This window comes from Lepus europaeus, chromosome 4, assembly GCF_033115175.1.
Source record: "Lepus europaeus isolate LE1 chromosome 4, mLepTim1.pri, whole genome shotgun sequence".
Taxonomy (NCBI): Eukaryota; Metazoa; Chordata; class Mammalia; order Lagomorpha; family Leporidae; genus Lepus; species Lepus europaeus.
In genome coordinates, this window is record NC_084830.1 from 2,528,347 (window position 1) to 2,547,705 (window position 19,359).

The window sequence follows — 19,359 nt, forward strand, 5'->3', positions numbered from 1 at the left end:
AAATAGGATGAGGTGGGCTTCCCTTCTTAAGAATGTTTCTAGAGTTACTATAAAACTTGTGTTTACAGAATAGTTGATAAAAATACTCCTGGGTTGCACAAGAAAAAGGAGACAGGGAGGACTGATAAGATGTGCTGTATGATAAAAATCAGACTTGGCTTCTTCCTCCTGCTTTATCAGAGCTGGACTCTCATTTTTCATTTCTCCATTTTCTGCAGGCGAATCTTGAGTTTCTTGGTGAGTCACCTTGGCCTGTATTACCTTTGCTCCTCTTTGCCCTTTCGTTTCTGTCCAGTGCCTTTTCCTGTCCCTGCTGCCTTTGTAGGCTTTGTTCTACTTCTGCAGGCATAGATTCAGCTGATCTCCTCTCGGGCTCTTCCTTTGCTGCCCCTTCAGCTGAGCCGACCTTCCTCTGGGCACCTTGGCCCGCAGAGTGAGGAGCTGGGCTGGGGCCCTGGAGGGGTTGGTGCTCCGTACTGTTTTCTGTAGCAGTTGTACCATTTTACATGCTCACAGGCAGTGTCCAAGTTTTCCTGTTTCTTTACATCTTTTAAAAATAGTAGCCATCATAACAGATGTGAGGTTAGCTTTAACTTTTTTAAAAAAATATTTATTTCTTTGAAAAGCAGAGTTAGAGAAGATATATCTATACCTATACCTATCTATATCTATCTATATATAGAGAGAGAGTGAGAGAGATCTTCTGTCTGTTGCCTGAATGGCCCCCAGGCTGGGCCAGACTGAAGCCAGGAGCCTTGAACTCCCATCTGGGTCTCCCATGTGGGTGGCAGGGGCCCAAGCACTCTTCTGTTTTTTTTTCCAGCTACATTAATGCGGAGTTGGATTGGAAGCAGAGCAGCCAGGACTTGAACTGGTGTTCATATGGAATGCAGTGTCTCAGCCAGTAGCTTACTCGCTGCACCATAATGTGGACTCTAGTTTTAACATAAACATTTTTTGGTAGAGTTGGACAGTTGACCCATAAGTTTCTTTTTAAGCTGGAATAATACCCATTGATACCAGGATGACAAAACTGAAAGCACAAAGAAGGGAAATTGGCAATGAAACTAACCACTGTGTGGCTCTGTTTGGAAAGAAGAAAAATAGTCTTGTCTGTGTCGGACCCTCGCCAGCAAGGGTCCAACGCAGTCACGACACGGTCACTGTTCATCGGTTCTCAAGGAACTTTTACTTGTGGGGAGAAGAGAAAAGAAGAGGAGGGGCCACAGTGGCGGCCGCCAGCAGCAGTGGCTGTGCCAGCCTGCCCAGATCCCAATGTCCCTTTATGCTGATATCGTCCAATCAGATGAAAGGGCGCGTATAGCCTCAGGTCGAAAGTTCATGTTTCACCTGGTTCTTCCTAGTTGTTTATGCAGAGTCCATTCTGTTTCATCTGCTTCACCTGGCTGTTTTCGTAGGCCTTGTGGTCGACCGATTGCTGCAAACAGTGTAGATGAGGAGGTTCTCACAGGTGGCCAGCCTGCGGTTCCCCACAGTCTGCTGGTTGGACGTAAGGAGGGCTCTCGCGCCACAGTGTGCGGTAATTGGAAATGTGCACATTTAACTTAGAACTTCAGTTCCAGCGGGATCCTCAGTCACCACCCGGGGTCCCCTGGGCGCAGTCAGACCTTTCTGCTCTTGGGTTTTCCACTGCAAAGCCAGCTTTCGCTTCTCTGCAGCCTCAGCATGAGTGATGTTCTCTGCTTCCTTACCTGGCTTGGAAGGGCACAGCAGTTATTTACTAAATAAGGTGAGAAATGCAGCTGGATTAATTTGATTTTCAGAATGACAGAATTCATGTCGATGAAATGATGAAACAGTTTGGAAGGATGCATATTCATGTGCAGTAAAATAAAACTTCTGGACTTGCCACAAGCAATGGTAACATTAAATAACTGCTTGTTCTCCTTTGGTGTTTGATTCATTGTGGTCAGCGTAAGCAGGAATCCCTATTCCGTAGCAAATGAGTAGCATGAAAATCCAGGTGAGTTTCTTGTCCTATCTGATGTGGTAGTGCCTTTACTGCCATATTGAGGAAGGAATGTACTGTCTTAAAGATTTTAGGAGCCTTTTTTTTTTTTTAATTGATGGTAGTCAGCCTATGTACAGTTTCCAAATTTTGCACTGAGCTTTGATCTCCTTTATAGGAAAAGAGAAAATTCTTATTTATTTGGAAAGCTGAGTGGCAGAGTGAGAAGAAAGAAAGAGATCTTCTGTCCACTGGTTCGCTTCCCAAATGGTGCAATCACCAGGGCTGGGCCAGGCTGAAGCCAGGGGTCAGGCGTTCCATCCAGGTTTCCCATGTGGATAGGAGGGGTTCAAGCATTTGGGCCATCTTCTGCTGCTTTCCCAGGCATATTAGCAGGCAGCTGGATTAGAAATGGAGCAGCTGGGACTTGAACTGACACTCTGCTTTGGGATGGCGGCATTGCAAGCAGCAGCTGTATCACAGTGCTGGCCCCTATGCCAACCTTTTTTTTTTTTTTTTTTTTTTAATATGGGATGCTGGCATCGCAGGTGGTGGCTCTACCTGCTATGCCACAGTGGTCCCACTTTTAAGATTTATTTATTTATTTGAAAGTCAGACTTACATAGAGAGAGAAGGAGAGGCAGAGAGAGCGAGTGAGAGAGAAAGAGAGCACTCTTCATCCACTGGTTCACTCCCCAATTGGCCGCAACGGCCAGAGCTGGGCTGAACTGAATCCAGGAGCCAGGAGCTTCTTCTGGGTCTCACACCACATGGGTGCAGGGGCCCAAGGACTTGGGCCATCTTCCACTGCTTTCCCAGGCCATAGCAGAGAGCTGGATCAGAAGTGGAGCAGCTGGGACTTGAATCAGTGCCCATATGGGATGCTGGCACTACAGGTGGCAGCTTTACCCACTACGCTACAGCACCAGCTCCTGCCATTCATTCTGAAAGTTCTTGAGAATATATGCTTTTTAGATACTGTTGAGCTTTCAATTTTATGTATTTCAAAGTTGCCAAATTCAGTGATTCTATTTTTAATCTGGTGACTTTGATGCATTTCTCGAGTGTGAGCTACATGTCTAGCATGAACTAGGATGGTCTTTATCTGAACTTGTTTTGGCCAGGATTGCTCTCTCCAGGGGCTTCATGAGCCTCAGGACTTGGAGAGTCAGGTGTTGCACAGGGCTGAGAGCAGTTGATCTGCATCTCTTGCTCTGTTTCCCCTCTTCTTGTCTCCCCCAGTGGCACATTCATCGTTTGTTGGCTGAATGGGGCCTATTTCCTGACTGTTTTGAGAACCTTTGCAGCCCTTGGAAGTAGGCACTGTATAGGTGGTGGTTTAGGTATGGGGTGTGGTCTGACTAGTGGCCATGTGCCTGGTGCATGTCCTGGCTCTGTCACTGATTGTGGTATTAGGTAAGTTAATTATTTTTCTGTTCTCCCCTGTGTTAGTGTTGCACGTGGATGACAGTGTTGTCTAGGTGGGTGATGTTTAGAGGGATTCGTGGTGTAAAGCCCTGTGACAAGTTGGTGAGCCGTGGACATGGAGCCACATTCTCAGGGTCTGGTTTGCTGCGTAACCTTATGACCTTAAGGGACTTAGCCTCTTTGGGAGGTGGGGCAGTGTTGTCTGTGTCCTGGGGTCGGCTGTTATGATAACTGGACGGGTGTTTAGTATTTGGAAAAAGGTTTGACACATGGTAAGCCTTAACTTGAATCATTATTATCTTTGTATTATCATTAGAGTGGCTGTTAAGTCCCTTCTGTGTCTGGCTTTTAGTGAGTACTCGATAAGATGGTGTCACTGTCTTCATTTTACAGAACAAGAAACTGAGAATCAGAATGCTGAAACGATTCTTTGTTCCACAGGTAGAACTGGCGCTCCTGAGTCTTCCAGTTACAAATGCAGTGCCTTCCTCCACTTCCCAGAGCCCCTCAAGAGTAACGGAAGGGGAGTCCAGTCATTGTTACGAAGCTCCACAAGGAAAGTGAACAGCATCCATATCGTCGCCTTTGCGAGTGTGTTGTATTTGGAGACCTGTTGTCCCTTGGTTTTCATAAGGTGATTATATCCTTGATTTTTTTTTTGGACAGAGTGGACAGTGAGAGAGAGAGACAGAGAGAAAGGTCTTCCTTTTTCTGTTGGTTCACCCACAATGGCCACTGCGGCCAGCACATTGCACTGATCTGAAGCCAGGAGCCAGGTGCTTCTCCTGGTCTCCCATGCGGGTGCAGGGCCCAAGCACTTGGGCCATCCTCCACTGCCTTCCCGGGCCATAGCAGAGAGCTGGACTGGAAAAGGAGCAACTGGGACAGAACCAACGCCCCAACTGGGACTAGAACCCGGAGTGCCAGCACCACAGGCGGAGAATTAGCCTAGTGAGCCACGGCGCCTTCCTGTATTCTTGATTTTTTATTTGTTAAAGATTTATTTATTTAAATGCAGAATTACAGGGAGAAAGGGAGAGGCAGAGAGAGAAAAAGGTCGATCAATTGTTTTTCCATCTGCTGGTTTGCTCCTAAAATGGCCACAATGGCCGGGGCTGGGGCAGGCCAAAGCCAGAAATAGAAACTTAATCTGGATCTCCCACATGGGTGTAGGGGCCCAAGGCCCATCTTCTGCTGCTTTCCCAGGCCATTAGCAGGGAGCTGGATTGTAAATGGAGCTGCCAGGACACCAACTGGTGGCCATACTGGATGCTGCCGTCTCAGGTGGTGACTACCTGCTGTCCTTAATCAGTAATCTTAAAGGAAATGAGTGTGGTGCAGGATGCTGTCATCCAGAAGTTAGTACGTACTATAGTTATCTGTTACTAACCAGAGGTGCTTTATAAAAAGTGCTGATGGTATTCAAGTATAAGAATTCTTGTTAATGCAGGAGATAAGAGATATGTACAGTATGAATCCTTTTTTTAACTTAATATATTTGAAAGGTAGTGTGTGTATATATATATGTGTGTGTGTGTGTGTGTGCGTGCGGAGAGGTTGTATTCTATCTGCTGGTTCACTCCCTAAATTACAGCACCTGGGATTGAGCCAGCCTAAAACCAGGAGCCAGGAAGAACATCTGGGTCTCTCTCATGGGTGGCAGGTGTCCAGGTACTTGGACTTTCATCCATTGCCTTTCAAGTGCATCAGTAGGAAGCTGGATCCAAAGCAGAGCAATAGGGACACGAACTGACAGTCAGATGCAGGAGTCTAACCAGCCGTGCCACAGTGCTGGCCCCAGTATCTTTCTCTGTGTTCTTCCTGTTGGCTGACATAAACAGCATTTACCAGTGCTTTACATTTCCAAGAAAGACTGCCTTAATGTTTAGTACTACTCCAGGGAGATAGCTAAAACTATGACACCATGAGAAATGGAAAAGCTACATTTAGACTTGTGTTGAATTGCTTTTGGCGACATTTATAAGCACTTTGATTTTTTTTTAAAAGATTTGTTTATTTATTTGAAAGAGTTACACAGAGAGAGAAGAAGCAGAGAGAGAGAGAGAGGGAGGTCTTCATTCTCTGGTTCACTCCCCAATTGGCTGCAACAGCCGGAGCTGCGCCAATCCAAAGCCAGGAGCCAGGAGCCAGGAGCTTCTTCTGGGTCTCCCGTGCAGTTGCAGGGGCCCAAGCACTTGGGCCATCTTCTACTGCTTTCCCAGGCCACAGCAGAGAGCTAGATCGGAAGTGGAGCAGCCGGATCTCGAACCAGTGCCCATATGGGATGCTGGCGCTTCAGGCCAGGGCGTTAACCTGCTGCGCCACAGCACCGGCCCCTGTAAGCACTTTGATTTTTAACACAGGTTAAGGATCCCTAATCTGAACTCTGAAATACTCTGAAATTCACTGAGCCTTATTGTATATGGAAATGGTGCTCCAAAAGTTTTGGATTTTTGATGTTTGGATTAGGGTCACTCAACTGGGAGTAGAATCTTTGTAACTGTTCTGTGATCCCAAAAGCTCCAACATCTGAGACTCTTCTTACCCCAAGCATTTCTGACAAGGGCGCTTCACCTGCGGGTCTTTTCCAGTGCCCGCCTTACTTCCGCTGGGTTTCTGTAGGGGAGTAAGCTGGGCCACAGCTGCACAGCACACGTCTGCAGTTCCCTTTCCTATCTTGCTCCGAGTGTTGTCTGTTAGTCTAAAGACTTTATCTAATCTCACTTCCTGTTTTCATTTTTCTAGTAAAATATGCAGGGGAAAAATCTAATAGTATCAGAGTACAGCAGTGTGATTTATTTATTTTTTTAAAGATTTATTTTTATTTATTTGGAAGTCAGAGTTACCTAGAGAAGGAGAGGCAGAGAGAGCGCAGGAGTGTGAGCGACCGATCTTCCCTCCGATGGTTCACTCCCCAAATGGCCACCATGGCCGGAGCTGCGCCGATCTGAAGCCAGGAGCCAGGAGCTTCCTCCGGGTCTCCCACGTGGGTACAGGGGCCCAAGGACATGGGCCATCTTCTACTGCTTTCCCAGGTCACAGCAGAGAGCTGGGTAGGAAGTGGAGCAGCCGGGACTCAAACTGGCGCCCACGTGGGATGCTGGCGCTTCAGGCCAGGGTATTAACCCTCTGCACCACAGTGCCAGCCCCATGTGTGATTTATTTTTTATGTTGGGTACAGCAAGGCAATCTATGAATAGTCTCCTTGACTCTGTCAGTTTTTCTTTTCCATTGTTGTTTTCTTAAAAAGCAAGGTTTTTCCTAATGTTTAATTCTCTGATTTAGCAAATGTTTCCGATCTCTGTCCTGTGTTGGGTTCTGGATGTGAAGTAGTGCCCAGGATGGGAGCGGGCCACACCTTTGTGGCTATGGCCTGGAAAGGAAACCAGGTTCCCTTTGCTGTCTTCTCGTTACCTGTGGGTGGTAAGAGGCTGGGTGGAATGTGGCCCACACATCTTCAGTTCAGTGAGACACCTGGAGTTGACATGTACAAACAGACAGAATTTCCTCCTGTCATGGAGCTCCTGTGCAGTGGGGCTACCACACAAACGGTAATATCCTTTTTGTAATTTTTTTAAATAAAATGGTCTTTTTATTTTATTTTTTAAAAGATTTTTATTTATTTATTCACTTGACAGGTAGAGTTACAGACAGTAAAAGGGAGAGACAGAGAGAGACGTCTTCCTTCCGTTGGTTCACTCTCCAAATGGCCGCAATGGCCAGAGCTGTGCTGATCCGAAGCCAGGAGCCAGGAGTTTCTTCCTGGTTTCCCATGCGGGTTCAGGGGCCCGAGCACTTGGGCCGTCCTTCACTGCTTTCCTAGTTCATAGCAGAGCTGGACTGAGGAGCAGCCGAGACTAGAACTGGCGCCCATATGGGATGCCGGCATTGCAGGCGGAGGATTAACCTAATGCGCCTCGGCGCCAGCCTCCCTTTTTGTAATTTTAATAAAAATTACTTGTAAGCAGGACTTACCCATAGTTACTCTTGACTATAGTGAATCTCAAAAAGACTTGTATTTAAATGTCAAAGGGATTTTTTAGTGAATCACCCAACTAGGGTGGTAAGCAGACTAGCCGCTTGATTTTTCTGAACCTCATGTTCCTCCTCTTTACAAGTAAGTAGTTACTGCCTTGGGTTTGTGTTGGCCACATGTGGTTATGTGAGATACTGTGTACTTGCTCTGTAGCAGATACAGGGTGCTGTCTTCATTGTTAGCAAAGCCCCTTCACCCTCTGCTCTCACTGGGTGCCTCTGCTCTTTGTCCTAGTGGTCAGGCGTGGTTCAGAACATTCCTGTAGCTGTCAGTTCAGCCTAAGCTGTACCGTCAGTCTCCTTGTGTTCTGTGTAGGAATTTACACTGTTTGTATCTTAGCGTCGTTGTCTACTCTCAGGATCTTACACATTGTGTAAGGATATTTGGGTATTGCAATAAAGTTGTCAGCTGGTTGGAGGGTTGTGAGAAAAAGCCCCATCCAGTGGTTACTTGGAGGTCAGGGGTTGAGCTCACCCCTTCTCATGCTCGTGTTGGCTCTCCTCTATACCCCCCGTCACTGCAGGGCAGTCAGCCCCAGCCCCCACTTCTCGTGCTCATGTTGGCTCCCCCATCACTGCGGGGGCTGTCAGCCCCGGCCCCCACTTCTCGTGCCCGTGTTGGGGGCCCCTGTCACCGCGAGGGCAGCAGTCCTGGGCCCCACTTCTCGTGCCCGTGTTGGCTCCCCCATCACTGCGGGGGCTGTCAGCCCTGGCGCCCGCTTCTCGTGCTCGTGTTGGGGCCCCCCTGTCACCGCGAGGGTAGCAGCCCCGGCCCCCACTTCTCGTGCCCGTATTGGGGTCCCCCGTCACCGCGAGGGTATCAGCCCCGGCCCCCACTTCTCGTGTTCGTGTTGGCTCCCCCATCACTGCGGGGGCTGTCAGCCCCGGCCCCCGCTTCTCGTGCTCGTGTTGGGGCCCCCCTGTCACCGCGAGGGTAGCAGCCCCGGCCCCCACTTCTCGTGCCCGTGTTGGGGGCCCCCGTCACCGCGAGGGCAGCAGCCCCGGCCCCCACTTCTCGTGCCCGTGTTGGGGGCCCCCGTCACCGCGAGGGCAGCAGTCCTGGGCCCCACTTCTCGTGCCCGTGTTGGGGTCACCCTGTCACCGCGAGGGCAGCAGCCCCAGCCCCCATTTTCCTGGCTCATGCTCTCTCCTCTGCTCTGAGCCCCTTGCTTTGCCGCTGTTCTCAGAAGTGCTTTCTGGGACGGGTGCTGTGGTGCGGCATTGACGGTGATGACTTGTGCCTCTTCTTGTCGTTAATCTCCGTGTGCTCGTCTTTACAGGGGAAGTAGAAGTAACAGTGCTGACTCTGCTGAGAGGGTATGAAGAGGAGGGTTCACTGGTTTGTGTGTAGAGTGGAGTAGGTGACTCATTCCAAGGCAGACTCAGTGTGTAGCCTGCTGGGTCATGGCTGACGGAACTCCGAGCCCTTCTCTGAGGCTGACTGGGCTCTGCTTGCTTGTGTGCGTGCTGCTGTTCTTCCTGTGCTGCCTCTAGCCAGTCCTTCATGTTCCTGTCTCTCCTTGGAGATGGTAGAAACGTTGGGGGGGCTGGTTTCCTGCGTTGTGGCGGATCTGTTGGATTGTTTCTTCTGATTCTTTGCTAGCCTGCCTGCTTGTCTTTTTCTCCAGCCCCTTTCGTCTCGTGTTGCCCGGGGTCAGAGTTCATGCTGGTGAATGATGTGTTTTCACTAGGAGGTGGAAGGGCTCACTTGAGCTCTGGTCGCCATGAGTCTGGAAGTCAAGCCTGGGGACAGTGTCCCGGAGGGCGGCGTTATGGGAGTGAGGTGCATGGTCCTGGGCACCGCTTCTTGTTCGCTGCTGTTTTCAGATTTCATAAACGAGGCCTCGCTCATGTTCACAGTGAAGCACTCAGGATTTGATTAGTTCATGGGGTCGCACTACTGACCAGGTTATCCATGTACTAGGAAAGCTGGAACTGTATAGACTTTCCATAGATAATATGTGTGCTCACAGAACAAAGGCACCAGCAGCCTCGTTACTTATCTTCGGGCTAAAAGGGAATTTGCAAGTAGCTAAACTTTCGAGATGACCTTGACTGTGAATTTGGATGGAGAAGTTAAGTAGCTTTTGTATTTAATAAGAATGTTAGCACAGATTGTAACAGTATTTTTCTGTCCTACTTCTTCAGTTTGAGTTTATTACTCATTTATATTTTGGAGCTAAGAAAACAAATCATGTATCTTGGATCTCTCAATATTCCTTAAGCTAATTTTGAAAGAATCTGCCTACCTCAGACTCCTATTTTTATATTTTCTTAATTTTGTTAATTTATAATCTTCTGAAACTATCAGGAAAAAATATTTTACCTTTTGGCTATATGGATTCCTACAGACATCTTTTCAACAGTCTTATTTTTAATGTTGATTAGGTTTTTTATTTTCAAAATTCTTATTTCACCAAGGTAATTATTTTAACTTTAATTTCAAATAAAATGCCAAAGGCATGACTGATAGCGAAAGTGGCTTGACATGATCTGGGTCAGACTGAGTTCCAGCTTACCGAGTTCTCGGATTGGCTGTCAGGCCTGTAAACAGAAGTCTGTGGGATGGACTGAACAGCGTTGGAGGCGGAGGTTAATGTATTCATAGGTTGCTGCGGGCGGCTTTCTCCTCCCTCTTCCCTTCCTTCCCTTCCTGAATGGATCTAGGAACACAGACTCGTGGGGTCACGTTCCGGGCTGCTTTCATTCTGCTCAGGATGGTCTGTGTTTCAGATTGCGGAAGCATGAGAAGACTGTAACTGAGAGGCTGGAACACATTACAGAAGGAACACTTCCCAGATTTTGCTTCAGGCCCCGAGGAGAGGAGCACACAGGGCAGAGTTTAGTCTTGCTTGTGGATCGCAGCAGACTGTGCCTGAGAGATGACCCGGGACGCTGTGTGCGCACTCCTGGCTTGAGCTTTCTAGCAGTGGGTGTATGGTGTTGGAGCTGGCAGGTGCCGTCTGTATGGAGAAGAGCGGCTGTAGTCCATTTCCAATGTGTTGGGCTAAAGGTATATTTTACTTAAATTTCTACTTTCACACTAAAGAGGTGGATAAGAGTTTTTTTCAGAATTTGTTTCAAATATATTTATAGTTAGAAGGAAAATAGAAAACTGGTTGCAAGGGTTTGCAACTATTGCATCAAGCCAATTAGTTGGCTTTTTCATAGTCAATAAATACTTTTATGGAAATGCATTTTAAATGACTTAAACTATTTTTATGCTCCACCTTATGTCTGTAAAACATTTTAGTTTTTTTCTTAAGTAAGACATCAGTATCCATTCTATGATATGGAAGTTTTTAAAGAATAAACTGATGTTAACTTAAGTGGGATTGTAGGAAAAAAGTAACATGGATTATTAAATAATTGAGTTTCCTTTACTCCATGTAAAGATTGCTTATTTAATTTGAAACTCCATATTATGGTAAGATAATATTTATCTTTGAGAGTCAGGGACATGGTGAATAACTTTCCAGTTTAAAGTTGTTAGTTTTTAGTAATAGAAAAATATAAAATACAGCATTTTCATTGTGACATTCAATGAAAAGACTATTTGGGAAACATCTAGTTAAAATGCCATTAAAAGTATTAAAAGTATTTATTGTTATTATTTAGAAGATATTTAAGTATCTTGTTAATATATTTATGAAGGGCTTTTTTAAAAGGAGGAATCTGAACTCAGTTAAAAAGCTGCACTTTTAGAAGCGGAGGTGTGTACTGATTCAATTTAGTTTTTAGGTTAAAAATTTCAGTGCCACCAGGTTGTTGATATGTCGGCACCAAACTGCAGTTTCACGGTTAAATTTGTTGCCATTGTCACCATCTATTCTTATTTTAGGCTCTTAAGCATAAAACATGAGAACTGGTTTAGTTATATGGTATCTGAACAAAATACCTGTCACTTTTTAACATATTTAGAGATTCAAAGATTCTGCTGAATTAACTTGAACCTCTTGAACTTGAAAGGGTGTTGAATATCTGCAGTTTTGAAAATGGCAGCTGCTCACTGTCAGTGCTGTGCAGCATGTGCTCAGAGGCAGAGCTCTGTTTCTGGAGAGTTGGTCCTCTCCTAGACCTGCCTGGCTTTGTTTGCACAGTGCCATCCCTGTTGATCTTTAAAAATAAAACTGTCCAGTGTCCTGCGTAGTGCTGACTAGATTTGAGCTCTGCAAATCCAATAGCAGTGAGATATTAATAGGATACAGAATTTCATTTTATTCAGAGTGAATTTTAGAAATGTGAACTTTGGAAGTAAAGAAAAATTGTGGTGTTTTTACTCACTCCAAAGCAGTTGATCAGTGCCAGCTTACTTTCCAACTATGTTTGCTGGTGGCAGAGCAAATGAATCGGGCTATTTTTAATTGAAATCTAAATTTTGGAGGAAGTCAACAAGAGAGCAGAGTGCGTACATGTCAGAGATGGGCAAAGGTAGGGACAGCATGCAGGGTCGGGATCGGTCTCATTGCGGGACTGGAGCCGGCCATCGCCCTGGGTGAATGGCCTTGCTTTGGATGGTTCAGAGGAGGCCCTGACAACAACAGCAAGCAGTGCTGTGCTGTGCCCTTCTCGGGCTGAGCACACTGCTTCCACAGAGGTCCCCCAGTGCGCAGCCATCCTGGTGAACTTCCTCTCGGCAGCTCATGTTACTCTTTTGTACCAGGACAGGAAGGCAGGAAACCTTGTGTTTTTATGTGTTTAATTTTTATCTACCTGATAAGGACAAAGATGTTGGTGTGTAGGAATCGGCTGAATTGGTTACTTTCAATTATAAAAGTTACAGCTTGTCAAGTAGGGCAATGTTAAAAGCTCAAGTTCAAAGAATATAGAAATCCCTTTCTGTTGTCTGACATTCTAAACTGCACATTTGATTTTATCATTCACATTAACCTCAAAATTTTAACAGCAGTGTCCCAGTTTAAGAAGACATGAGAAATACCAGGGCAGGCTAAAAATAGTGAACAGATCTATATTTGTGTTCCTTGAACTGAAATCCTCAGGGTATCCTTGAAGCGCTGTGGGGTCCTTTCTGTTGTCTGTTGTGTTTGCTGTGAAGAATCCGGCTTCGATCCCACCCAAGGAAAGGTTATAGTTTCAAGTATTTAAAAAGAACTTTGTTGTAACATGTATTCCACTATATCATGATTTCCTAAACACGGAGACAGTGTTCATTCAGATACTGAATTACATGTAAAGACAGCACTCTGAAGTCACCAGGCTGTTGGGTATAGAAGGCCTTGCTCCGGGGGTTCCTTGAGAAAACCAATATTTGAAAGGCTGGGAAGGATTAAAGAGACATCAGATTTTGTTGTTCAATGTAATTGTTGGTTGATCCCTCCCTCCCTCGTTTCCTTGCTTCCATCCATCCAAATAGCTCTGTGCACAGCCCGTTTTTCTCTTCCGTTCAGTGGTCCACTTTTTTTTGCTGTCCACATTTGCATTGTTGATAGGGATATAGGTCTGATCCCTTACCAGAGAGAGACAACTTGTTAGTTGCTGCCCTGAGTCTTCTCCCCCTACTGAACACGTTGAACCCTCCTCATCGATCAGTTTTTCCTGTCACAGCACAGCCTCTTTGACACTCCTTTCCATGTACAGTGACTCCATCATTTTATTCTGATGAGTCGGCCTCCAATATATCTCATGAATTTCTCAGCTTCCCTCCTTCCCTGAACGTCAGCTGTAGTCCCTGTCGCCCACTTCACCTTCTGAGCCGTGGGAGTCAGCTCCTGCCTACGGATCCCACGTATGCTGTTCTCCACTTAGAAGGTCTCTTCAAAAACAGCACGTACAGTGATGTTACGAAGAAAGCTATGCCTGGCTTTCAGACGTTCTTTTCACCAAATAATCTGAGCTTTTAATTCCATTTTTCACAAACATTTTGAGGTACTCTGGTATCTGCCAGAGTGATTTTGTAACAAAACAAATCTGATATACCTTCCTGCTTAAAACTCGGTGGTGTCTCCTCTGTTGCGTGGCCTACAAGGGACTGGCCTGCCCCACTCTTCCTCCAGCCTCTTTCCCCAGCGTTGGGCCATGGTCCTCTTGCTCGTTCATGGTTATTGTGGTTTTGCTCACTTGGAACAACCAGCAGCCTTCCTCTCAGGCTCAGCACCTCCTGTCGTTGCCTCTTCTGGAGCCGTTTTCTCTGCTTTCTCTACCTAGTAGATCTCAGCTTAAATGAGCTCACCTTTTGTTTACAACAGTCCTTAGCAGTTGCGTTTTTAAGCACAATTTTGCTTGACATTCAGATAAAAGGCAGGGACAAAACCCCCCCCCCCTTTTTTTTTAAAGATTTATTTATTTATTTGAAAGGCAGAGTTAACAGAGAGGTCCTCCATCCGCCAGTTCATTCCCCAAATGGCTGCAATGGCCGCAGCTGCACCGATTTGAAGCCAGGAGCCAGGAGTTTCTTCTGGGTCTCCCATGTGGGTGCAGGGGCCCAAGGACTTGGGCCATCTTCCACTGCTCTCCTAGGCCATAGCAGAGAGCCAGATCAGAAGTGGAGCAGCTGGGACTCGAACCGGCACCCATATGGGATGCTGGCACTGCAGGCGGTGGCTTTACCCGCTGTGCCACAGCACTAGCCCTTGTCATCCTTCTTAACATAAACCAGCTACTTTCTAATGTTCCCTTTCATAACCTTTTCTTCTGATATCGCATAGCATTTACTGTAATTCACCATTACATATTTTTGCTTGTTTAATTTCTTTTTATTTATTTTTTGAAAGAATTAAAGGGGGAGAGAGAGCTTCAATCCACTCGTTCACTCCCCAAATGGCTTCAACAGTTGGGGCTGCGTCAGGCTGGGGCTGGGTCAGGCTGAAGCCGGGAAGCCAGAAGCTTCATCCATGTGGTGCAAGGGCCCAAGCACTTGGGCCATCCTCTGCTGCTTTCCCAGGTGCATTGACAGGGAGCTTGATTGAAAGTGGAGCAGCTGGGAAATGAACTGGCACCCGTATGGGATGTCAGCGTTGCAGATGGGGGCTTAACCTGCCACGCCACAGTGCTGGCCCCGCCCTCTTTATTAATCTGTAAACTTAGAACAGGGATAATGTCAGATTTTTCCTTTTTGGAAGATAATGGGCACAGAGGATTACTATTTTAAGTGAATGAATAAATTCTATATAGAATTAGCTTTTTTTAAAAAAGATTTATTTATTTACTTGAAAATTAGAGTTACACAGAAAAAGAAGGAGAGGCTGGTTTACTCCCCAGAAGGCCGCAATGGCTGGAGCTGCACCGATCCGAAGCCAGGAGCCAGGAGCTTCTTCTAGGTCTCCCACGCAGGTGCAGGGGCCCAAGGACTTGGGCCATCTTCTGCTTTCCCAAGCCATAGCAGAGAGCTGGATCGGAAGTGGAGCAGCCGGGACTCAAACCGGCACCCATATGGGATACTGGCACTGCAGGCAGCGGCTTTACCTGCTACGCCACAGTGCCAGCTCCTAGAATTAGCTTTATTTTTAAAGACTCAGCTAAAATTCTGTGATGAATGTACCATATTGTTTTATAGGCAAATCTAGTTTTAGAATCATTGAATTGTCAGGGGGAAAAAGGCTCTGTCAAACCTGTGGCCCTTCTAATTTTTTTCCTGTTAGAGAAGTGTGTGTGAGCAGTTCAGTGTAGCACTCTGCCCATAGAGCGTGGCTATAAGTAATGATCATTTATGGTGTTGCTTTGGTCTGAGCTATGTTAATTTTACACACTTGTTCGGATATTTCACGTTTGCATTGTTTCTCTGTGCCTTATTTCAAATATTGGCATTTTAAAAAAGAGTCTAACAGCTAGTGCTTACCTAGCACGTACTTACTCTACGCGATGTGCTGTTCTGAGCATTCAGAATGCACAAAAGCACATATACAGAGTTCTGGGGTGCAGACCCTGGGAGGCAGCAGTGATGACTCAAGTAGTCAGGTTCCTGGGAGACTTGCATGATACTCCCATCCTGCAGCTTGACCAGCCCTGACCCTAGACCAGCCCTGGCTTCTGAAGGCATCTGGGGAGTGAACCCGTGGAGAGGTGCACTCGTGCTCTCTCGCTCGCTTGCTCTCTCGAGAGTGAACCAGTGGACAAGTGCACTCTCTCTCTCTCTTTGGGGAGTGAACCAGTGGACAGGTGCTCCCCACCCCCATCTCTCTGTCTCCTCTTTCTCTTCTCTGTCTGCCTCTCCAATAAAAAAAGAAGTCATTGGTCACTGAGTATACTTAAACATTGAACTATTGCAATCAGATTATAGCGTCATTTCCCAAATGAAATTGCGTTTCTGGGGTAGACTTGCCCTGGCAGTTAAGCCACCACCGGTTAGGACCGCCACATCCCATGTGAGAGTGCCTGAGTGTGAGTTCTGGCTCTACCTTGTGATTCCAGCTTCCTGCCAATGCAGGCTTTGGGAAGCAGCGCTGATGGTTCAGGTGACGGGGCTGCCACCCATGTGAAAGACCTGTAATGAGTTCCTGGCTCCTGGCTTCAACCCTGTGTACACATTTGGGGAGTAAATTCAGTAGGCAGGAGTGCTTTCTCTTTCTCTCCCTCTCTCCCTCTGTCTGTCTCTCCCCCTCCCTGTCTGCCAAGTTCAAAAACACTTTTTTTGGGGGGGTGCATTTCTGGAAATCAGGCATTGATCTGTTTTACAAGGGAAAATTATATATTTCAGCTGAAAACATTAAGCTACTTTTCCAAAACCAATTCAAAAACCAAATGAAAAGTATTTCTAAGCAAAATCTCAACTGTGACTTTAAAACTCTAAAACCTTGTTTCTGATCATCAAGCAGCATGGATCACAGGTCTGTATCTGTGGGAAATGTGCGTGCTGCTTACTAGACCCCACGTGTGTACTAAAGTGACCCAGGTTACACTGCCGGAGAAGCTGTGGTGAACAGGCAGCTTCCTGCGGTGAGGCAGGGAGGCGGGATTGAAGCTTGAGGGAGTTTAGAAAGCAGGCCGTGGGGGGTTGAAGCCCCAGGTGAGGAGGAGCTTGCAGAGATGCTCAGGCCTTCTGTGTGGCCACAGAGCTCGAAGCTATTCCAGGGAAGGGTGCTTTGTGCAAACGGGAGCGTTGTTTGTGTCTTCAGTGTTTTTGGTGTGTAGAAGATACCAGGGTGTTTATAAAGACTTTCTGTGGTGTGTATGGGGAGTGGTCCTCTGACTGTCTGACACTTGGCATGCTTTTCAAATTTTGTAGTAGTTTTGAGGCTGCAAAAGTTTAGCCTTACAGAGTTTAGTTGAGTTGTAACTTGAGAATTTTAGAGTTTTAGGGTTGTAAATATAAGTTTTTCCTTACATTTATGGTGGCCAAAAAAAGTTACATTGAGCGATGAATGTAGTGTGTCATATTTAAAAAGTAGGGGGAAAAAACCCAGGGCCTTGCTAACCAGGTAGAATTTCTTTGGAGGATGATAGCATTAGTGTTTCTCTCAAGGTCTATTTGTTAACCTGTTCTTTAGTTTCTTCTGCTGTTTGGAGAAACAATTTTGTTAAAATATCATTCATGTTACTTTTCTTTTTCATTGTGAAAATCTTAGTTTTGTAAGGTTGACAGGATTACCGAAAGATAACAGTTCTGGACTGTTGTATCTTCTATTTGAAATTTTATGCAGGTTCATTGATACAGCTTCAGTTTAGAAAAACACAGATTCTTTTTTTTTTTTTTTTTTTTTTTTTAGGATAGAGGAAACTTCTTAAGGAACATTTGTGTTTAATTTGGGTTTTGGAGTCATAGTGTATTTCAGATCTGCCAGGGGGCACTGTGGTGTAGTAAGAATGGTAATTTGTTGTTTCATTTTTTGACCAGTTCATAAAGATACGAAGGAAAGATGCTGGCCAGGACATTGGCACTTTTGCAGTTCTAAGTAAATGAAATTTCCAGTTAGAGAATAATCCTACTTTGAAGTCTCCTTTCTTCGGCTTGGAGATTCCATCATTCCCTCTTTGACAGCTGCGACTACGGTTTTGTGTGTCTTGCCAAGCAGTTTACAGTCAATATCCCAGCTCACAGGGTGGGTGTTATCATTCCCACCGTACGGAGAAGGGTCTGTGGGGAGCTGAGAGTCGCCTGGTTGTAGGTGGGGAGCTGAGCACAGATTCCAAAGATCAGTACCCAGCTTGGACTGCTCCTTAGTCAGGATCTTGCTCAGATGTGGCCTCCCAGAGGAGGCTCCTGAGACTTTCCTAACCCGCAGGGACAGGGTCAGGGATTGTGACCATTGGGCCTGTTGTGCAGGGAGTTAGGTGAAGCTGTAGTGTCCTGTAATCTACAGGGTGTCCTGCCCACAGAAATTAAATCATGACTCACGGTAGCAAACTTAGTCTTGGTATTCTGAGAGCTTTACCTAAACAAGTTAGGTCTTCAAAGCCATAACAATGGAAATGTTCCCATTTATGTGTTGTCTGCGTATACAGTTTGAAAATTTTATTGTGGAAAATTTCTGGTACCACATAGTATGCTGAGTATATGCTTCCCTCAGAGTCAGAGACGGAGGGGAGTTTGGCTCCTGGAATCCTGGTGGGAGTTGAAATGCTCGTTTCTGCAGAGACTGGTCTGAGAGCAAAGGTAGATTCTGCTGCTTAGAGGCTCCCTGGCAGAGGGGCTGCTGCTTTGCTCAATTTGTTGGCCAGCTCGTAGTCCTGACATAGGTTCCAGGTCAAGGATCGACAGCCAGATCTTTAGAGAGAGCCTCTGTCTTCAGAGCATGACATCAGATCAGACAGACGAGGAAGTATGACTTGTGGGCAGCAAGGTTGAAGTGGCAAGCAGAAAGAAGCTGAGAACAAGGTAAGAATATAATCTCCAGAACATCTTCACAACTATAGAAGACAGACTGGAGGAAGCCTTCTAGAAATACTCTAAATAGGCCGGCGCCATGGCTCAATAGGCTAATCCTCCGCCTTGCGGCGCCGGCATACCGGGTTCTAGTCCCGGTCGGGGTGCCGGATTCTGTCCCGGTTGCCCCTCTTCCAGGCCAGCTCTCTGCTGTGGCCAGGGAGTGCAGTGGAGGATGGCCCAGGTCCTTGGGCCCTGCACCCCATGGGAGACCAGGAGAAGCACCTGGCTCCTGCCATCGGATCGGTGCGGTGCGCCGGCCGCAGCGCGCCGGCCGTGGCGGCCATTGGAGGGTGAACCAATGGCAAAGGAAGACCTTTCTCTCTGTCTCTCTCTCTCTCTCTCTCACTGTCCACTCTGCCTGTCAAAAATAAATAAATAAATAAATAATTTTAAAAAAATAATCTAAATAATAGGACAGCTAGAAACAAGAGAGCTGAGGGCCTGCATTGTGGCATAGCAGTGCCAGCATCACATATGGGCACTAGTTCAAATCCCAGGCACTCTACTTCTCATCCAGCTCCCTGCTAACAGCCTGGGAAAGCAGCAGAGGATTGTCTAATTCCTTGGGCCCCTGTACCCACGAGGGAGACCTAAATGAAGCTCCTGGGTCCTGGCTTCCGGCTTTGGCCTGGCCCAGCCCCGGCCTTTGTGGCCATCTGGGGAGTGAATCACTTGATGGGAGATCTCTCTCCCTCCCTTCCTCTCTCTCTCTGTAACTCTGCCTTTCAAATAAATAAAATAAATCTTAAAAACAAAAAGAAATAAATTACGTGGGAGCATCGGGAAAGGATGCTGAGGAAGTCTCCCAGAACATGGAGGGAAGAGAAACAAAATGGAGATGAATCCCGGAGCACGTAGCTGCTCTTCGTTGGATTGCTAAGAGTTCCCTGTCATGAGGTGTTGGTAAACTTACATCAGTTGCTTTTCTCTGCATTTATTGGGACAATGCTGGCTCTTCTGCTTTTTGAAAATACGTTGAATCACATTGATTGCTTCTTGAATATGTAAACATTTTTGTGTTCCTTTTGTTCATGATGTATTTTTTTTTCCCCAAAGATTTATTTATTTTAAAGGCAGGGAGAGGGGGAGAGAGAGAGAGAGAGAG

At 46.3% G+C, this 19,359-nt stretch overlaps 1 protein-coding gene across 5 annotated transcripts in view; it reads left to right on the top strand.

Annotated features, from left to right (window-relative positions):
* The window catches only part of PTK2 (protein tyrosine kinase 2), a 299,153-nt gene that overhangs the window by 67,406 nt on the left and 212,388 nt on the right, over positions 1-19,359 (top strand). For 2 of the 5 annotated variants that reach the window (XM_062187939.1, XM_062187940.1), the window contains exons 3-4: positions 3,839-4,031; positions 10,166-10,445. The exons of 1 other annotated variant lie outside the window; for it this stretch is intronic. In XM_062187939.1, coding sequence (XP_062043923.1) covers positions 10,370-10,445 — 76 coding nt within the window. In that variant the 5' untranslated portion in view covers positions 3,839-4,031; positions 10,166-10,369. The remainder of the gene's footprint in view (positions 1-3,838; positions 4,032-10,165; positions 10,446-19,359) is intronic. 2 more of the 5 variants (XM_062187942.1, XM_062187941.1) reach the window with 1 other exon arrangement.